This window comes from Eleutherodactylus coqui, chromosome 12 (assembly GCF_035609145.1).
Source record: "Eleutherodactylus coqui strain aEleCoq1 chromosome 12, aEleCoq1.hap1, whole genome shotgun sequence".
Taxonomy (NCBI): domain Eukaryota; kingdom Metazoa; phylum Chordata; class Amphibia; order Anura; family Eleutherodactylidae; genus Eleutherodactylus; species Eleutherodactylus coqui.
In genome coordinates, this window is record NC_089848.1 from 83,133,902 (window position 1) to 83,153,635 (window position 19,734).

The window sequence follows — 19,734 nt, forward strand, 5'->3', positions numbered from 1 at the left end:
GAAAAGCCCTCATTAGCAATGCATACCTTAGCTAAGCACCACACTACCTACAACAAAGCACAATCACTGCCTGCATGACACTCTGCTGCCACTTCTCCTGGGTTACATGCTGCCCAACCCCACCTCCCCCCGCACGACGCAGTGTCCACAGCGCACACCAAACTGTCCCTGCCCAGCCTTCAGCTGCCCTCATGCCACGCCACACTCATGTCTATTTATAAGTGCGTCTGCCAGAGGAACCACAGGCACACACTGCAGAGGGTTGGCACGGCTAGGCAGCGACCCTCTTTAAAAGGGGCGGGGCGATGGCCCACAATGCTGTACAGAAGCAATGAGAAATCCAATCCTGTGCTACCTCCATCTGGAGCTGCACACGTGGGCATAGCAATAGGGAACCTATGTGCCACACACTATTCATTCTGTCAAGGTGTCTGCATGCCCCAGTCAGACCGCGTTTTTTTATAAATAGTCACAGGCAGGTACAACTCCGCAATGGGAATTCCGTGTGCACCCACAGCATGGGTGGCTCCCTGGAACCCACCGGCGGTACATAAATATATCCCATTGCATTGCCCATCACAGCTGAGGTAACATCAGGTTTAATGCAGGTGGGCTTCGGCCCACACTGCATGCCCCAGTCAGACTGGGGTTCTTTAGAAGTGGACACATGCAGTTACAACTCCCTGTGGACCCACGGCATGGGTGGCTCCCTGGAACCCACCGGCGGTACATAAATATATCCCATTGCATTGCCCATGACAGCTGAGGTAATATCGTGCTTAATGCAGGTGGGCTTCGGCCCACACTGCATGCCCCAGTCAGACTGGGGTTCTTTAGAAGTGGACACATGCAGTTACAACTCCCTGTGGACCCACGGCATGGGTGGCTCCCTGGAACCCACCGGCGGTACATAAATATATCCCATTGCATTGCCCATGACAGCTGAGGTAATATCGTGCTTAATGCAGGTGGGCTTCGGCCCACACTGCATGCCCCAGTCAGACTGGGGTTCTTTAGAAGTGGACACATGCAGTTACAACTCCCTGTGGACCCATGGCATGGGTGGCTCCCTGGAACCCACCGGCGGTACATAAATATATCCCATTGCATTGCCCATCACAGCTGAGGTAATAATGTCATGTTTAATGCAGGTGGGCTTCGGCCCACACTGCATACCCCAGTCAGACTGGGGTTCTTTAGAAATGGACACATGCAGTTACAACTCCCTGTGGACCCACAGCATGGGTGGGTGCCAGGAAGCCACCGGCGGTACATAAATATATCCCATTGCAGTGCCCAACACAGCTGATGTAACGTCAGCTGTAATGAAGGTGGGCTAAAAATTCATTTGATTACACTGTAGGTGAGGGCCCCCAAAAATTGGTGTACCAACAGTACTAATGTACCTGAGAAAAATTGCCCATGCCCAACCAAGAGGGCAGGTGAAACCCATTAATCGCTTTGGTTAATGTGGCTTAATTGGTAACTAACTAGGCCTGGAGGCAGCCCAGTTAAAATAAAAATTGGTTGAGGTGAAAGTTTCAACGCTTTAATGAGCATTGAAACGTATAAAAATTGTTTAGAAAAATTATATGACTGAGCCTTGTGGGCCTAAGAAAAATTGCCCGTTCGGCGTGATTATGTGAGGTTTCAGGAGGAGGAGCAGGAGGAGGAGGAGGAATATTATACACAGATTGATGAAGCAAAAAGGTCCCCGTTTTGGATGGTGATAGAGAACGTAGCTTCCATCCGCGGGTGCAGCCTACGTATTGTTTAGGTATCGCTGCTGTCCGCTGGTGGAGAAGAGAAGTCTGGGGAAATCCAGGCTTTGTTCATCTTGATGAGTGTAAGCCTGTCGTCACTGTCGGTTGGCAGGTGGGTACGCTTATCCATGATGATTCCCCCAGCCACACTAAACACACTCTCTGACAAGACGCTAGCCGCAGGACAAGCAAGCACCTCCAGGGCATACAGTGCGAGTTCAGGCCACGTGTCCAGCTTTGACACCCAGTAGTTGTAGGGGGCAGAGGCGTCACCGAGGACGAACGTGCGATCGGCTACATACTCCCTCACCATCCTTTCACAGTGCTCCCGCCAACTCAGCCTTGACTGGGGACCGGTGACACAGTCTTGCTGGGGAGCCATAAAGCTGTCAAAGGCCTTGGATAATGTTCCCCTGCCTGCGCTTTACATGCTGCCTGATCTCTGCGCCTCCCCTGCTACCCGGCCCTCGGAACTGCGCCTTCGGCCACTAGCGCTGTCGGATGGGAAGTTTACCAACAGTTTGTCCACCAGCGCCCTGTGGTATAGCATCATTCTGGAACCCCTTTCCTCTTCGGGAATGAGAGTGGAAAGGCTCTCCTTATACCGTGGGTCGAGCAGTGTGTACACCCAGTAATCCGTAGTGGCCAGAATGCGTGTAACGCGAGGGTCACGAGAAAGGCATCCTAACATGAAGTCAGCCATGTGTGCCAGGGTACCTGTACGCAACACATGGCTGTCCTCACTCGGAAGATCACTTTCAGGATCCTCCTCCTCCTCCTCTTCCTCCTCCTCCTCTGGCCATACACGCTGAAAGGATGACAGGCAAGCAGCATCTGTCCCCTCAGCAGTGGGCCAATCTGTCTCTTCCCCCTCCTCCTCATGCTCCTCCCCCTCCTCCTCAACGCGCTGAGATATAGACATGAGGTTGCTCTGACTATCCAGCGACATACTGTCTTCCCCCGCCCCCGTTTCCGAGTGCAAAGCGTCTGCCTTTATGCTTTGCAGGGAACTTCTCAAGAGGCATAGCAGAGGAATGGTGACGCTAATGATTGCAGCATCGCCGCTCACCATCTGGGTAGACTCCTCAAAGTTTCTAAGGACCTGGCAGATGGCTGCCAACCAGGCCCACTCTTCTGTAAAGAATTGAGGAGGATGACTCCCACTACGCCGCCCATGTTGGAGTTGGTATTCCACAATAGCTCTACGCTGCTCATAGAGCCTGGCCAACATGTGGAGCGTAGAGTTCCACTATGTGGGCACGTCGCACAGCAGTCGGTGCACTGGCAGATTAAACCGATGTTGCAGGGTCCACAGGGTGGCAGTGTCCGTCTTGGAGTTGCGGAAATGTGCGCTGACCCGGCGCACCTTTCCGAGCAGGTATGACAAGTGTGGGTAGCTTTTCAGAAAGCGCTGAACCACCAAATTAAAGACATGGGCCAGGCATGGCACGTGCGTGAGGCTGCCGAGCTGCAGAGCCGCCACCAGGTTACGGCCGTTGTCACACGACCATGCCCGGTTGGAGGCTCAGCGGCCTAAGCCAGCGGTCGGTCTGCTCTGTCAGACCCTGCAGCAGTTCGTGGGCCGTGTGCCTCTTATCTCCTAAGCTGAGTAGTTTCAGCACGACCTGCTGATGCTTGCCCACCGCTGTGCTGCAACGCCGCATGACACCGACTGCTGGCGACGTGCTGCTGCTGCTGACACATCTAGATTGCAAGACAGAGGTTGCGTAGGAGGAGGAGGAGGGTGGTTTAGTGGAGGAAGCATACACCGCCGCAGATACCACCACCGAGCTGGGGCACGCAATTCGGGGGGTGGGTAGGACGTGAGCGGTCCCAGGCTCTGACTCTGTCCCAGCCTCCACTAAATTCACCCAATGTGCCGTCAGGGAGATATAGTGGCCCTGCCCGCCTGTGCTTGTCCACGTGTCTGTTGTTAAGTGGACCTTGGCAGTAAGCGCGTTGGTGAGGGCGCGTACAATGTTGCGGGAGACGTGGTCGTGCAGGCCTGGGACGGCACATCGGGAAAAGTAGTGGTGACTGGGAACCGAGTAGCGCGGGGCCGCCGCCGCCATCATGCTTTTGAAAGCCTCCGTTTCCACAAGCCTATAAGGCAGCATCTCCAGGCTGATCAATTTTGCAATGTGCACGGTTAACGCTTGAGCGTGCGGGTGCGTGGCGGCGTACTTGCGCTCGCGCTCAAACAGTGGCGCTAGCGACGTCTGGACGCTGCACTGAGAGACATTGTTTGATGGGGCCGAGGACAGCGGAGGTGAGGGTGTGGGTGCAGGCCAGGAGACGGTAGTGCCTGTGTCCTAAGAGGGGGGTTGGATCTCAGTGGCAGGTTGGGGCACAGGGGGAGAGGCAGTGGTGCAAACCGGAGGCGGTGAACGGGCATCGTCCCACCTTGTGGGGTGCTTGGCCATCATATGCCTGCGTATGCTGGTGGTGGTGCCTCCCCAGCTGATCTTGGCGCGACAAAGGTTGCACACCACTGTTCGTCGGTCGTCAGGCGTCTCTGTGAAAAACTGCCACACCGTAGAGCACCTTGACCTCTGCAGGGTGGCATGGCGCGAGGGGGCGGTTTGGGAAACAGTTGGTGGATTATTCGGTCTGGCCCTGCCTCTACCCCTGGCCAATGCACTGGCTCGGCCTGTGCCCACACCCTGACTTGGGCCTCGGTGTCCTCGCCCGCGTCCACGTCCTCTAGGCCTACCCCTACCCCTCAGCATGGTGTATTACCAGTAGTGCAGAAACAGAACGCTGTAATTTAATGTGCCTGTGGTTGGAGGCTGACTTCGTTTACGGAACGCCAGGAAATAATTTGGCGCACGCCTGCTGTAACACTTAGCTGCCTGCGTATTTATTTGTAGAACTACTACACCCAGCACACACGGACCCAGAACACTGAGCACAGTGACAGGCAGGCCAAGTAGATTTTTTGCCCAATATTTTTTAGAAAAGGCCCACTGCCTATATTCAATCAATAATATATGTCTTCTGTCCCTGCCTCCACACTTCTGTCCCTGGAGTATTACTGCAGGGCGCAATGCTCTGCACGGCCGATATACTAAAAAAAAAAAAAAGTGCAACACTGCAAAAAGCAGCCTCCACAGTACTGCACACGGTTAGATGTGGCCCTAAGAAGGACCGTTGGGGTTCTTGAAGCCTACAATCACTCCTAACACTCTCCCTGCCTAACCACCACTTCTGTCCCTGTAGTATTAATGCAGGGCGCAATGCTCTGCACGGCCGATATACCAAAAAAAAAAAATTGTGCAACACTGCAAAAAAGCAGCCTTCACAGTACTGCACACGGTTAGATGTGGCCCTAAGAAGGACCGTTGGGGTTCTTGAAGCCTACACTAACTCCTAACACTCTCCCTACAGCAGCTCCAACACGATAGCACTGTCCCTCAGCTATCTCACAACGCATCTGTGGCGAGCCGCGGGAGGGGCCGATTTTTATACTCGGGTGACACCTGATCTCGCCAGCCACTCACTGCAGGGGGGTGGTATAGGGCTTGAACGTCGCAGGGGGAAGTTGTAATGCCTTCCCTGTCTTTCAATTGGCCAGAAAAGCGCGCTAACGTCTCAGAGATGAAAGTGAAAGTAACCCGAACATCGCGTGGTACTCGTCTCGAGTAACGAGCATCTCGAACACGCTAATACTCGAACGAGTATCAAGCTCGGACGAGTACGTTCGCTCATCTCTAACTACGACGTCTCTTAATTCACCCTGCATGTGGACCACACTCACATGTAGATAGACAGACATGACATAGATACAGCAGACAGACAGAAGACCCCATTCACTTGCATTAGCTATGAATTGTGAATACGGTCTGCAGATAACGGTATTATAAAGGTGGCAGCATATTTGGCGCTAGGCTGGCACACAGCAGTAGTGCTTAGTTTATTTAATAGATTATTATTGCTGTCATATTTAAAGCCATTTGACTTTCTGCCTACAGATATTTCTGTCACTGTGTCAGATAACGCGGCACCACGTCACCTTTCCGAACAAAGGGCACTGAAGCTTTGTTCAGGGTGTCAGATAGCATATGGGCGGCCCTGCCGTTAACAGCAGAGCCTGTATGTATTATTACCAATTTGTGGCTATGGAACAGATGAGATAATTTCCGTTCTTATGAAACTTATCTCACGAAATTGATTTTTAAATAGTATTTCAAAGTAATGTAATGTATGTACACAGTGACTCCACCAGCAGTATAGTGAGTGCAGCTCTGGAGTATAATACAAGATGTAACTCAGGATCAGTACAGGATAAGTAATGTAATGTATGTACACAGTGACTCCACCAGCAGAATAATGAGTGCAGCTCTGGAGTATAATACAGGATGTAACTCAGGATCAGTACAGGATAAGTAATGTAATGTATGTACACAGTGACTCCACCAGCAGAATAGTGAGTGCAGCTCTGGAGTATAATACAGGATGTCACTCAGGATCAGTACAGGATAAGTAATGTATGTACACAGTGACTCCACCAGCAGAATAGTGAGTGCAGCTCTGGGGTATAATACAGGATGTAACTCAGGGTCAGTACAGGATAAGTAATGTAATGTATGTACACAGTGACTACCAGCAGAATAGTGAGTGCAGCTCTGGAGTATAATACAGGATGTAACTCAGGATCAGTACAGGATAAGTAATGTAATGTATGTACACCGTGACTCCACCAGCAGAATAGTGAGTGCAGCTTCAGAATGTAACTCAGAATCAGTACAAGATATTACAATGTTGAAGATTTTTGTAGCAAATTCCCTGGTATAGTGGCATACATGGAGTTAAAAGTATCAAAGATTGCACCTTCTGAATAAATTTGGCATAATTTCCGCTATTTCTTTCACTGTGTAAAGTAAAGCTTTTTTTCTTTTATTTTACAATCTTGGTAAATCTTCACTGTATTTCCCCCGTAGGGTTTTTCCACCAATTTTCAGCCTATGTAATGTACCAGTTGCTCACATTACAGTGAACTGCTGTCAGTGTGCACATGCTTCTGGCCTTACCTGTATGAGATCTGAGGGCTCATTTCCATCTTCTACCACGATCAGTTTTGCTCTGCCTTTCCTTTCATTGCTACGAATGCCGTTGGCGAGCTGCGCTGCTTTGGTGCGTTCATACTTGTTGCATTTCTCCCCACACCATTGGTAAATTTCCTATGGAAGACATTTAGACTTGATCAATTTTTTAATTTATTAAAGGGGTTGTCCAGGATTAGAAAAAAATACTTTTTTTTTTCCGGAAAGAAAACCAATCTTGTCCATGTAGTTATGTTGGGTGATGCAACATTGGTTTCTGCCAAATAGACAAGAGTCCAAGAGAAGAGAAAGGTGGAGCGACTCCTATTAGGGATGTGACCCTGATATTCAGAATACCTTTTGTAGAATAGTTAGTAGGGCGCTGCCGGTCCAATGAGCGTCACCGTAGGTAACGGGGGGCAGAAATGCTTAAAGGGGTTGTCCCGCGAAAGCAAGTGGGGTTATACACTTCTGTATGGCCATATTAATGCACTTTGTAATATACATCGTACATTAAATATGAGCCAAGCAGAAGTTATTCACTTACCTGTTCCGTTGCTAGCGTCCCTGTCTCCATGGTGCCGTCTAATTTCAGCGTCTAATCTCCCGATTAGACGCGCTTGCGCAGTCCGGTCTTCTCCCTTCTGAATGGGGCCGCTCGTGCTGGAGAGCTGCTCCTCGTAGCTCCGCCCCGTCATGTGTGCCGATTCCAGCCAATCAGGAGGCTGGAATCGGCAATGGACCGCACAGAGCCCACGGTGCACCATGGGAGAAGACCTGCGGTCCACCGTGGGTGGAGATCCCGGAGGCCATCTTCGCAAGGTAAGTAAGAAGTCACCGGAGCGCGGGGATTCGGGTAAGTACTATCCGGTTTTTTTTTTTAAAACCCCTGCATCGGGTTTGTCTCGCGCCAAACGGGGGGGCTATTGAAAAAAAAAAAAAAAACCGTTTCGTCGCGGGACAACCCCTTTAATTGCAAAAAAGGGAAAATAATGGACTGTAGGTGCGACCCTTGTAATGTAAAGCGCATAAGAGCAGAAGAGATTAACTAAAATTCTTCTTTATTAATTAAATTCTAGCCAGCACAAATAATGCGTTTTGGGGACGCAGACCCTTCTTCAGAAATGGTGGGAGATAAATACAGGGATGTTACTGGATAGTCATGTCCTGTACCTTGCTTGAAGGTGATTTAGGCCCCATTGCCCACTTGTGGAGCCCTTGAGCAGCCAAAACGATAGAGAGCCCCCACAAATTAACGCATTTTGAAAACTAGACCGCTTAAAGGGGTTGTCCCGCGGCAGCAAGTGGGTCTATACACTTCTGTATGGCCATATTAATGCACTTTGTAATGTACATTGTGCATTAATTATGAGCCATACAGAAGTTATAAAAAGTTTTATACTTACCTGCTCCGTTGCTGGCGTCCTCGTCTCCATGGTGCCGACTAATTTTCGCCCTCCGATGGCCAAATTAGCCGCGCTTGCGCAGTCCGGGTCTTCTTCTTTTATGAATGGGATCGCTCGTGCAGGATGCCGGCTCCGTGTAGCTCCGCCCCGTCACGTGCCGATTCCAGCCAATCAGGAGGCTGGAATCGGCAATGGACCGCACAGAAGCCCTGCGGTCCATGAAGACAGAGGATCCCGGCGGCCATCTTCAGCAGGTGAGTATGAAGACGCCGGACCGCCGGGATGCAGGTAAGCGCTGTGCGGGTGGTTTTTTTAACCCCTGCATCGGGGTTGTCTCGCGCCGAACGGGGGGGGGGGGGGTTTAAAAAAAAAAAAAACCCGTTTCGGCGCGGGACAACCCCTTTAACGAATTCATCTAGGGGTGTACTATAAATTTTGACCCCACAGTTTTTGAATGAATCTAAGCAAAACAGAAGGAAAAAATTACGATTTTCATTTTTTGGGCAATTCTGTCAATTTAAAAATAGGTTTTTTTTGTACAGCAGATATATGATGTGTTTCACCCCAAAATGTATACCCCTGTTTATCCTGTGTTCATCAACATACCCATTGTAGCCCCAATCTGCTTACTGGACACATGGCTAGGCCTGTAATGGAGGGAACACCCATTGGATTTCAGGGCACAACTGAATACATTCCAGGCCCCATTGCCCCACTTGGGCTTCTTGTAAATTACGGATTACAGGTAGCGGTCTGAATAAAGTCAGGCTCACATGGCCATATATCGAATCCGCTTGCGGAGGTCGGCAGTGGATCCCAGCTGTGAGCCCGGCCGTTGCCCTGCGTACGGCTGCATAATGTGCTGCGCATAACTGCGTACTCACGCAGGCGGTCATGGGCAATACAACTTTTTTTGTTTGTCTATATTTCCTGCGGCGTCGCTTAGCGATGTTGCGGGTATCTGCAGCCCGAAGTTAATGTAATTGCCTATAGGTTGTGGGTATATCCACGAACATAGAGCACTATGGGCTTTATGTTGTGGATATTCATGGCAAAATAGAACATGCTGCGTTCTATTTTCTGCAAGTGGATTACGTAATTCTGATCCGCTAATGTGAGCAAAAATGTGTAATCCAGCACATTTGATTGATCCGTATATTACCTCAGATCAAACACATGCGGAATCCGTAATTCCTATCCGGTCGTGTGAGACTGGCCTAAGTTGGTTTGCTACTTTTTTATACCATTTAATAATGGCGATCACGTGACCGGAGACCGCTTAACGAAGTGTGCAGTCACTGCTTCAGGCTCTAAGCAGCCGTTGGTAGCCGGGAGCAAGGAGATTTTCCTTTTTCCGGGCCATACCCGGCTCCTGCGCATGTGTCCATCATTTTTCCCGTGGGTGCATACGCAGAAGTTGGAAAAAGGTCCTCAGAAAAGGATCGCGTCAGGGTACAAATCCAGGGGGCCTTCAGCCAGTTTTGCACTACCGGGTTTGAATTGCTGAATCTGCGCGGATGATCCCTGGTATTCTGCCCATATTCAAACAATAGAACATTTGCCTGCCCGCTCACATGAGCATGTGATATTTTAGTGTGGATTGACATTGCAGATAGGTTGCAGGCACCGCACACCGCGTCATTGCCTAGCGACGGCGCGGGTAAAAATAAATAAGAAAAAAATCTGTACGGCATATGTTCGATGGTAGCTCGCTGTGACCATCCGCGATACAGGATATACCAGACCCACGTGGCCGACAAACGGGAACAGGGCTGGATTCCTATGCAGGCTTCGGCAATTGGATTCCAACTCGTCCATGTGAGACCACCCTTGAGCCACGGGACACGAATGGGTCGGATTCTACATGCTTGAGCCTGCAGTGGATTCCGGCCCTGTGCCCGACAGGCTACTGCGTGTACCTTTTGAATATCTGTATTGCTGATGGCTTTGGCGGCTGGCCGCCAGACATGTGCAATAGAGGTTTTTTTTTAAATCTGTCTTTCCCGCTCCATCGCTGGACGATGACATGGGTACCCACGACATGTCCGCAATGTCAATTGCTGATGGGCTGCGGGTTGGATTGCTTCCATTGACTTCAATGGAAGCCATCCGTGGAAACCGCACGAAAATAGAACATGTTGTGATTTTTTCCTCCTCCTGCGGAAATCACAATTCGTTTCCCCAAGTGTATAGGAAAAAGTGATTTTTGTATGGCATGTTGTGAATGGTGTTTGCTGGATTCCGCAATACTAATCTATTCGTGTGCCACCAGCCTTACGTAAATAATTTCTTCTTGTATCCGTGAGGGAAGATGAAACACTAACTTTTTAAGCTTTTCATGATTGCCGATAATAGTGGTCACATGACCGGGGACTGCATATCTCACAAACCCCGGGGCTTTACTCTATAGGGCCGGCGTGTCTTTACGGCCATGTAGATTACAGCCTAGACACCCAGGATGTGAAAACACATATGGGTGGTCACTGAGGGGTTGAACCGCTTTTGAGTTTATTTCACAGATAATTCAGTTATTGTCTATCTGATCTCATTGGATCTGGATACTAATATCAGTTTAATAGATGACTTAGGGCTCATTCACTACATATTTGAGCAGCAAATCAATGAGCCTTTCTGCAGATTTTTTTGCACTTTTTTTTTTCTTTTTGAGGGCTCGGCCAGACGAGCGTGGTTTACATGCTGCTACAGCAGCGTGTAAAACCATGCTGCTATAGCAGCCAATAGGTTGCTATGGAAGCGCTCACACGGATCCTTTTTTAGAAGCGCTGCATCTGCGCTTCTACAAAAGAAGGACAGCGCGTGCTGACTTGCCTGTCAGCTCCGTGGTGTGCGCTGTTCAGGGTGCTTACCATAGGTTCCTATGAGAGCCATGAAATCACACAGCCTGCACCATGGATGTGTGACAGGTTGCTTCACAGAGATAGAGACAGCTCGGGCATTCAATCTTTATCTTGGCACAACACCTTTAAAGGAACACTCCAAGCAAACCTAATACAGTGCATAATGCATAGTGCAGAGCCATGAGGGGATAGAAGATGACCCATGGATTGTCGATGCTCAGGGGTTGTTATGACCTCCCAATATACAGTTGAGTGAATTGATGTTTTTGGGACTGTTTTCGGCATGCATGAACAGATGCCCTCTTGTCATCTCGTTTTGGCCAATCAGCATTTTTTTGTAGTAGAGGTAGTAAATGGGTGTTTCAAATGCTTCTGCTTTTCCTAATTTCCTTTACTGTACTTTGTTCTCCCTTAGCTTTTCAGATCTTCTGTATGATGTTTATTACAAAGTGCAATTTTTATATCTTTAGAATCAGGCTGACTATCTGCAGCCTGCTGTCTTTGGCCCCAATAAAACAATACAGGGACCAAATTCTACAAATGCATAATATTAAAGGGGTTTTCCCATGACTTAAGATTGCTTTGCAGCCACTGTGTCCTTTCTGGTTGCTGCTGATCAGGATGTGTGACTGTTACAGCCAATCACTGGCCACAGCAGAGACCAACTATAACCAGTGATTGGCTGCAGCAGTCACACATCCTGATCAGCAGCAACCAGGAAGGACAGAGTGGCTGCAAAGCAATTTTAAGTCATGGGAAAACCCCTCTAAGGGTTGGGGTTAATATACAACTACAAGAGCCCAAGGAGACACACAAGTTACCAAGGAGGACATGACTGCAGATCATTTCATGAGAGTGGTGCTTTCCCCTTACTTACAGCTCCAACATCAATGATGAAACAATCTCCAGTATTGAAGCTTGTCCAACTGAACGGCACTTCGGTAGCCCTGACCACTCGTCTTCCTTTGATGTGTAGTAATCGGTGCGCAGTGAGGTCATTCGTCACAACATGTGTGAAACCAGAAGCCACTCCGCCAGCCTGAGGACGAATGTTACAGCAAATATAGATGTTCATTTACAGACATGTCCTTATCAGTAAGGGGGCAGTATTACAGTACATGCAGTTATAGCCTTGTATCTATGAACACTATTATAGTAGTTACATTCTTGTACATAGGGGGCAGTATTATAGTAGTTACATTCTTGTACATAGGGGGCAGTATTATAGCAGTTACATTCTTGTACATAGGGGGCAGTATTATAGTAGTTATATTCTTGTACATAGGGGGCAGTATTATAGTAGTTATATTCTTGTACATAGGAGCAGTATTATAGCAGTTATATTCTTGTACATAGGGGGCAGTATTATAGCAGTTACATTCTTGTACATAGGGGGCAGTATTATAGTAGTTATATTCTTGTACATAGGGGGCAGTATTATAGTAGTTATATTCTTGTACATAGGAGCAGTATTACAGTAGTTATATTCTTGTACATAGGGGGCAGTATTATAGGGTATTATTATATCTTAAACTAGGGGGTGGAGACAAGATACACGCCCACAACTAACGCCGGCTGGCCAGGCCAGCTTCGGCCAAGTGCTCCACTGCTCACAGTTAGCCCCACCGCCACTCAGCAGTGCTCACATTAGGCTAATTGAGAGCCCGCTGTCATCCCGTGGATTATATGTGCAGTGCTGCGCGTGGCAAGTGCTCCGCTGCTCACACTCACCCCCACCGACATCGCAGTCGTCCGTTTTGCAGTCTTAACAATGTGGTCCACTCCACTGGAGCTGCCGTCCAGACTCCTCCGCTGGGTGCGCAGTTTCCAAGGTCTATGCTCAGAAGGTCCCCCGCTGACACTTCCATGCACTCAGGTGTCAGTGGGGCCGGTGCCGCAGCTTTGCCTTCACTCCTTAGCAGCTTAGCAGCTATCAGTGTCCTCGGCTGGCTCAAGGGAACAACACCGACTGCCCGAGGAAACATTGACAGGAGGCCATTCAGGCCGAGCACACGAGGGGGGATTTACAGCAGCCGGCTGGGGAGTGGCGGAGCGGACATTGACAGCAGCAGGCCATTAACGTCGAGCGGCGGAGGGGACATTCACAGGAGCAGGCTGGAGAGGTAATGACAGTGCGCAACTGGGGAGCGGCGAAGCGGACATTGACAGCAGCAGCGCATTAAGGCAGACGGGACACACACAGTAGCAGGCTGGGGAGATGATGCCCACCCATTGCCCTGGCCAGCCAATCCAGCAGCGAGCGTTAGTTGGGGCCATCTATCTGGTCTCCACCCCGTAGTTCCGGTGGTGTCAAGATACAATAATACCGTATTATAGTAATTATATTCTTGTACATAGTGGACAGTATTATAGCAGTTATATTCTTGTATATATGGGGAGTATTATAGTAGTAATATTCTTGTACATAGGGAGCAGTATTATAGTAGTTATATTCTTGTACATACTGGGGAGTATTATAATAGTTATATTCTTGTACATAGCGGGCAGTATTATAGTAGTTATATTCTTGTACACAGGGAGCGGTATTATAGTAGTTATATTCTTGAACATAGTGGGGAGTATTATTGTAGTTAAATTCTTGCACATAGGGGCAGTATTATAGTAGTTATATTCTTGTACATAGAGGTCAGTTTTATAGTAGTTATATTCTTGTACATAGGGGGCATTATTATAGTAGTTATATTCTTGTACATAGGGGCAGTATTATAGTAGTTATATTCTTGTACATAGGAGCAGTATTATAGTAGTTATATTCTTGTACATAGGGGGCAGTATTATAGTAGTTATATTCTTGTACATAGTTGGGAGTAATATAGTAGTTATATTCTTGTACATACGGGCAGTATTATAGTAGTTATATTCTTGTACATAGGAGGCAGTATTATAGTAGTTATATTCTTGTACATAGCGGGCAGTATTATAGTAGTTATATTCTTGTACACAGGGAGCGGTATTATAGTAGTTATATTCTTGAACATAGTGGGGTTCAAAATAACGATCCGCGCCACCATAGAGTGAATATTGAAGGTAACTCACCTGGTGCCTAGCGGGGTTCCCATAGACCATTCAATCCTAAGGGAGCAACCCGCCGGCACCTGTGGTCCAAGTATGCCCGTAATAAATGAAGAGACTTCAGGTATCCTTCGGTGAGGAAGGAGAGCCGCCAGGAAAAAAGCAAACCCCAAAGAGGGAACCTCCCCTCAATGGGTAAAATAAACAAGCTTAAAAGATAAAAAGGCTCTTTCCGCGCTCCTGCTGGAGCTCCTCTTTAAACAAGATAAACTGTCGTAGCAGACAGTATTTGTAAACATTAATCATAGATTTATTTCCAAGATAAAAAAGTTGCATGCAAGTGGAAATCTTGCAGCAATAGTAGTACAACGCGTTTCAGCGTTCTATAAACGCCTTTATCAAGTATACAAAGCAATTAAAGTGCAACATTTAAATAGCAAGTCTTACCTTTCTGGAGGTGGGAGTTCCTGGTGTGCGGCGCGCACCTCCGTGCCGTGTCGCTCTGGCGCGGTATCTAGATGTCATAACCGTGTAACGGAGGGGGTGTTCCAGCGTAAAAATACGCTGATACTAAACGTAAATGGTTGGAGTTCCCCGTTCGGTTATGAGATCGGGAGTTACGCTTTTAACGTGCCTTCCCTTCTACAATCACGGAGTTTACGTTTAGTATCAGCGTATTTTTACGCTGGAACACCCCCTCCGTTACACGGTTATGACATCTAGATACCGCGCCAGAGCGACACGGCACGGAGGTGCGCGCCGCACACCAGGAACTCCCACCTCCAGAAAGGTAGGACTTGCTATTTAAATGTTGCACTTTAATTGCTTTGTATACTTGATAAAGGCGTTTATAGAACGCTGAAACGCGTTGTACTACTATTGCTGCAAGATTTCCACTTGCATGCAACTTTTTTATCTTGGAAATAAATCTATGATTAATGTTTACAAATACTGTCTGCTACGACAGTTTATCTTGTTTAAAGAGGAGCTCCAGCAGGAGCGCGGAAAGAGCCTTTTTATCTTTTAAGCTTGAACATAGTGGGGAGTATTATTGTAGTTAAATTCTTGTACATAGGAGCAGTATTATAGTAGTTATATTCTTGTACATAGGAGCAGTATTATAGTAGTTATATTCTTGTACATAGGAGCAGTATTATAGTAGTTATATTCTTGTACATAGGGGGCAGTATTATAACAGTTATATTCTTGTACATAGGGGGCAGTATTATAGTAGTTATAATCTTGTACATAGGTGGCAGTATTATAGTAGTTATATTCTTGTACATAGGAGCAGTATTATAGTAGTTATATTCTTGTACATAGTTGGGAGTAATATAGTAGTTATATTCTTGTACATACGGGCAGTATTATAGTAGTTATAGTCTTGTACATAGGAGGCAGTTTTATAGTAGTTATATTCTTGTACATAGGAGGCAGTATTATAGTAGTTATATTCTTGTACATAGGGGTAGTATTATAGTAGTTATATTCTTGTACATAGGGGGCAGTATTATAGTAGTTATATTCTTGTACATAGGGGACAGTATTATAGTAGTTACATTCTTGTACATAGATGGGCAGTATTATAGTAGTTATATTCTTGTACATAGGAGGCAGTATTATAGTAGTTATATTCTTGTACATAGGAGCAGCATTAAAGTAGTTATATTCTTGTACATAGCAGCAGTATTGTAGTTATATTCTTGTACATATGGGGCAGTGTTATAGTAGTCATATTCGTGTACATAGGGAGCAGTATTATAGTAGTTATATTATTGTACATAGGAGCAGCATTAAACTAGTTATATTCTTGTACATGGGAGCAGTATTATAGTTATATTCTTGTACATAGGGGGCAGTGTTACAGTAGTTATATTCTTGTACATAGGGGGCAGTATTATTGTAGTTATATTCTTGTACATAGGCACAGTATTATAGCAGTTATATTCTTGTACATAGGAGCAGCATTAAACTAGTTATATTCTTGTACATGGGAGCAGTATTATAGTTATATTCTTGTACATAGGAGCAGTATTATAGTAGTTATATTCTTGTACATAGGGGGCAGTATTATTGTAGTTATATTCCTGTACATAGGGGGCAGTATTATAGTAGTTATATTCTTGTACATAGGAGCAGCATTAAAGTAGTTATATTCTTGTACATAGCAGCAGTATTGTAGTTATATTCTTGTACATATGGGGCAGTGTTATAGTAGTCATATTCTTGTACATAGGGAGCAGTATTATAGTAGTTATATTATTGTACATAGGAGCAGCATTAAACTAGTTATATTCTTGTACATAGGAGCAGTATTATAGTTATATTCTTGTACATATGGGACAGTATTATAGTAGTTCTATTCTTGTACATAGGAGGCAGTATTATAGTAGTTATATTCTTGTACATAGGGGGCAGTATTATAGTAGTTATATTCTTGTACATAACAGGCAGTATTATTGTAGTTATATTCTTGTACATAAGGGGCAGTATTATAGAAGTTATATTCTTGTACGTAGGGGGCACAATTATAGTAGTTATATTCTTGTATATAAGGGCAGTATTATAGTAGTTATATTCTTGTACATAGGGGACAGTATTATAGTAGTTATATTCTTGTACATAGGGGGCAGTATTATAGTAGTTATATTCTTGTACATAGAGGACAGTATTATAGTAGTTATATTCTTGTACATAGGAGCAGTATTATAGTAGTTATATTCTTGTACATATGGGAAGTATTATAGTAGTTATATTCTTTTACATGGGATCAATATTACATTAGTTATATTCTTGTACCTAGTATTATAGTTGTTGTATTTATGTAAATAGTGGGGCAGTATTTTAGCAATTATATCCTTGTACATAGGAGCATTATTATAGTATTTATCTTTTTAGTGTATAGCAGTTATATTTTTGAACATCTCTTATCCTTTCATGATAATTAGATAATGCTTAGTATATGAAGGTAACGTGCTGTTGTACCTGGTACTTAATGCCCACTTTAAAATATCCGAGAAACATGTTGGTCTCACACCCTTGGAGTTCGCGATACTGTACAGCTCTTCCACCGAGGTGATCGTCCATGTGTACAGTAAATATTGCTGCAGCTGTACTTTCATCCTGAGTGCATTCATTTCCTAAGAAAAGTATATTGTGTGATTATTTGGATGTATTATCTAGAGTTTACCTAAGTATTTGGTTTATCTTGCAGAACTGTTAAGGTTGTACTTCTCGGACCTGTGGTTCTACAGGCTTCCTTGTGCACACCTTCACAGGTAGGGGTTAATTGAGCTGGCTGGGTGTGGTGTTCTCCACCAGCCAATCCCTCTTGTCTGCAGCAGATAAATACCAGCAAACTCTTGTGAGAGATTGCTGGTCATTTTAGTTCTTTATTGTATCTCTGTGTTATTCCCACTCAGAGCTGGTATGGTGCATGCTTGTCTATAGTGTCTCTCTCCTCCCCTGAAGATGGTCTGAAAACCTGTAGTCCTTGTCTATATTATATGCAGACCCTCTCTTCCCTTCCCTTTGACAGGTGCGGCCCCCAGATGTCTGATGTCTTGTGTGTGTGTCAGATGGGCGATGCCTGACACTGTTCTCTGTCAGCACGGTGGCTGACTCTCTATTCCCCTGGTGTAAGGACATTTGGACTGGCTATTGTTGTCCATTTGTATGCATGTGAGCTCTGGGTGGAGTTCCAGTGACGTGTGTGTTATGTTTGTGTAAGTGGCCAGACGTGTGCTCTATGTGCAGTCCTTTTCTATGTGGTTTTGTGTTACTCTGTATGTTGGTGTGAACAGCGATGTGTTTTGTATGTCTGTGCAGGTGCCCAGACATGTGCCTTATGTGCTTTCTGTGTTCAGTGTGTGTAAACAGTGTTGTGTCCTATGTATGTTTTGTGCACTTCTCCAGGTTCCTGATCAGGTATAGCCAGGTCCCAGATGAAGACAGCGGGGCCGACCTTATCGGGACAATTACCCTGCTTTTAGGCAGGGGTTTCTCACTTTCCCTGGTTAGTAAAAGACAGGGGTCCTCTCATCTTGCCTGGAGAGGTGTAGTTTGTAGTGCAAATACTATATCAGTGGTTTGCTGGTTTAAAATAGACACGTTTGCGTCTTTGCTGAAGAGTGGTGCTTTTGTGCGCCGAGCGGACGTAACAAGAACATTCCATGAAAACTAACAAACTTCATAATAATTTTTCTTATTGCAGTTTCTTACATTTTACCAGACTTTTTTTTTTGGTGCCCCCATCATAAATAAGAATGATATATATTGCATTGATAGATAGGCAGTCTGCTTGTATTCTTGTTATGCAAAAAGTAGCGAGATAGCAACATACCCATAAACATCTCAGTGAATAAATACTGTATGAGCACCAAGCCAGTAGGAGGATGATTGATGTAGCTCTACAATACACTGATGCACAGAGGAAGATCATCTGTCCAGGCAGACCTAAGGAGAGTGTTCGCCTTCAGCCAACATCTGCCTGGTGCCCCCCCTTAAAAATGCTGGTCTGTGTCCTGTGTGACCGCACAGGTCACATGTAGCTAAGGCCAGCCATGTCTGCAAAGCAAAGGGATCCGGTACAGAGATAGCAATTGTTAACATGACTGGCGTATCTGTGCCGTGTGCTGGCGGTGGGGTGGGGGCACCTATTAATCACTATGGATGTAAAGACATAGGGCTAAGATATTGAATTGAGTCTTTGACCCGGGTAAAGGAAATCCCTGCAACAATTCTACTGCTAGAAATAGTGTATTTTCCCCAACATAGTACCTATTATGCTTTCACACTACATGTAGCATTCAACATGGCATAGAGTGCCGAGAAGGACTCAAAAATGTCTTCATATGAGTCTGTAAGAATTCATGAACCCTCTAGACAAAGACTTTGAGAGATGCTTATTAGCGTATGGTGCAAGCTTCACTTCCTTCCTTCATCTAATTAAAATTGTTGAGTCCAAATATTAAAAGCAAATGCCCCTATTACTTAAAGTTAGCAGGACACATTAGATATTGCTTAATATGCAGCCACATGCAGTTAGCTGAATTCGATGGCCAAGTTATAGGGAGCTGATAGCTGTTGGCCAAATGATCATTTCAGTCAAATTATCAGCAAATTGAAAACACACTGGCACTTACCAAGCCAAAAATGCAGATGGTGAAACTTATATAGCGGCAACTCAACTGTATTGAGTACCAAGTAGGCATCTCCTACATAGAAGTTACCATACTGCTCCATAGGCACCTCCATCAGCTTCAGCTTCTCAATCCTCCAGATCTGAAGTCCACCCTTTCTTCCAGCATTCTCAAACTCCTTGTGTTTTAGTTCCATGATGTGTAAGTCGCTGTGATCTGCGGTGCCCTAAGTGTTCCTCACTACAGGTGCAATGATATCAGGCTGCAGGGTGCACGGATAATAAACTGGATTGTAGGAGGAAATTGTAAGCTGGTGAAATTCCAGTCTAATCAGGAGATAATAACACCATAAAATGAGATCTGTATTTTTACACTGAATAGAACTGCAATGATTTGGAAATAAGAAAACAAGAAAGGCAATAAAATTAAGTATTATGTCTATCCTGAAATATAAATAAATTCAATTTTCCAATATTCTGTTCTGAGTCAGA

The 19,734-nt window shown here is 45.8% G+C and overlaps 1 protein-coding gene across 1 annotated transcript in view; it reads right to left on the reverse strand.

Moving 5' to 3' along the window:
- The window catches only part of LOC136587096 (scinderin-like), a 54,381-nt gene extending 34,942 nt beyond the window's left edge, over positions 1–19,439 (reverse strand). The window contains exons 1-4 of the mRNA XM_066585556.1: positions 19,247–19,439; positions 17,088–17,242; positions 11,947–12,108; positions 6,794–6,943 (exon numbers count right to left, since the gene is read on the reverse strand). Of these exons, the coding sequence (XP_066441653.1) occupies positions 6,794–6,943; positions 11,947–12,108; positions 17,088–17,242; positions 19,247–19,439 (660 nt within the window). The remainder of the gene's footprint in view (positions 1–6,793; positions 6,944–11,946; positions 12,109–17,087; positions 17,243–19,246) is intronic.
- Positions 19,440–19,734: the final 295 nt, after the last annotated feature.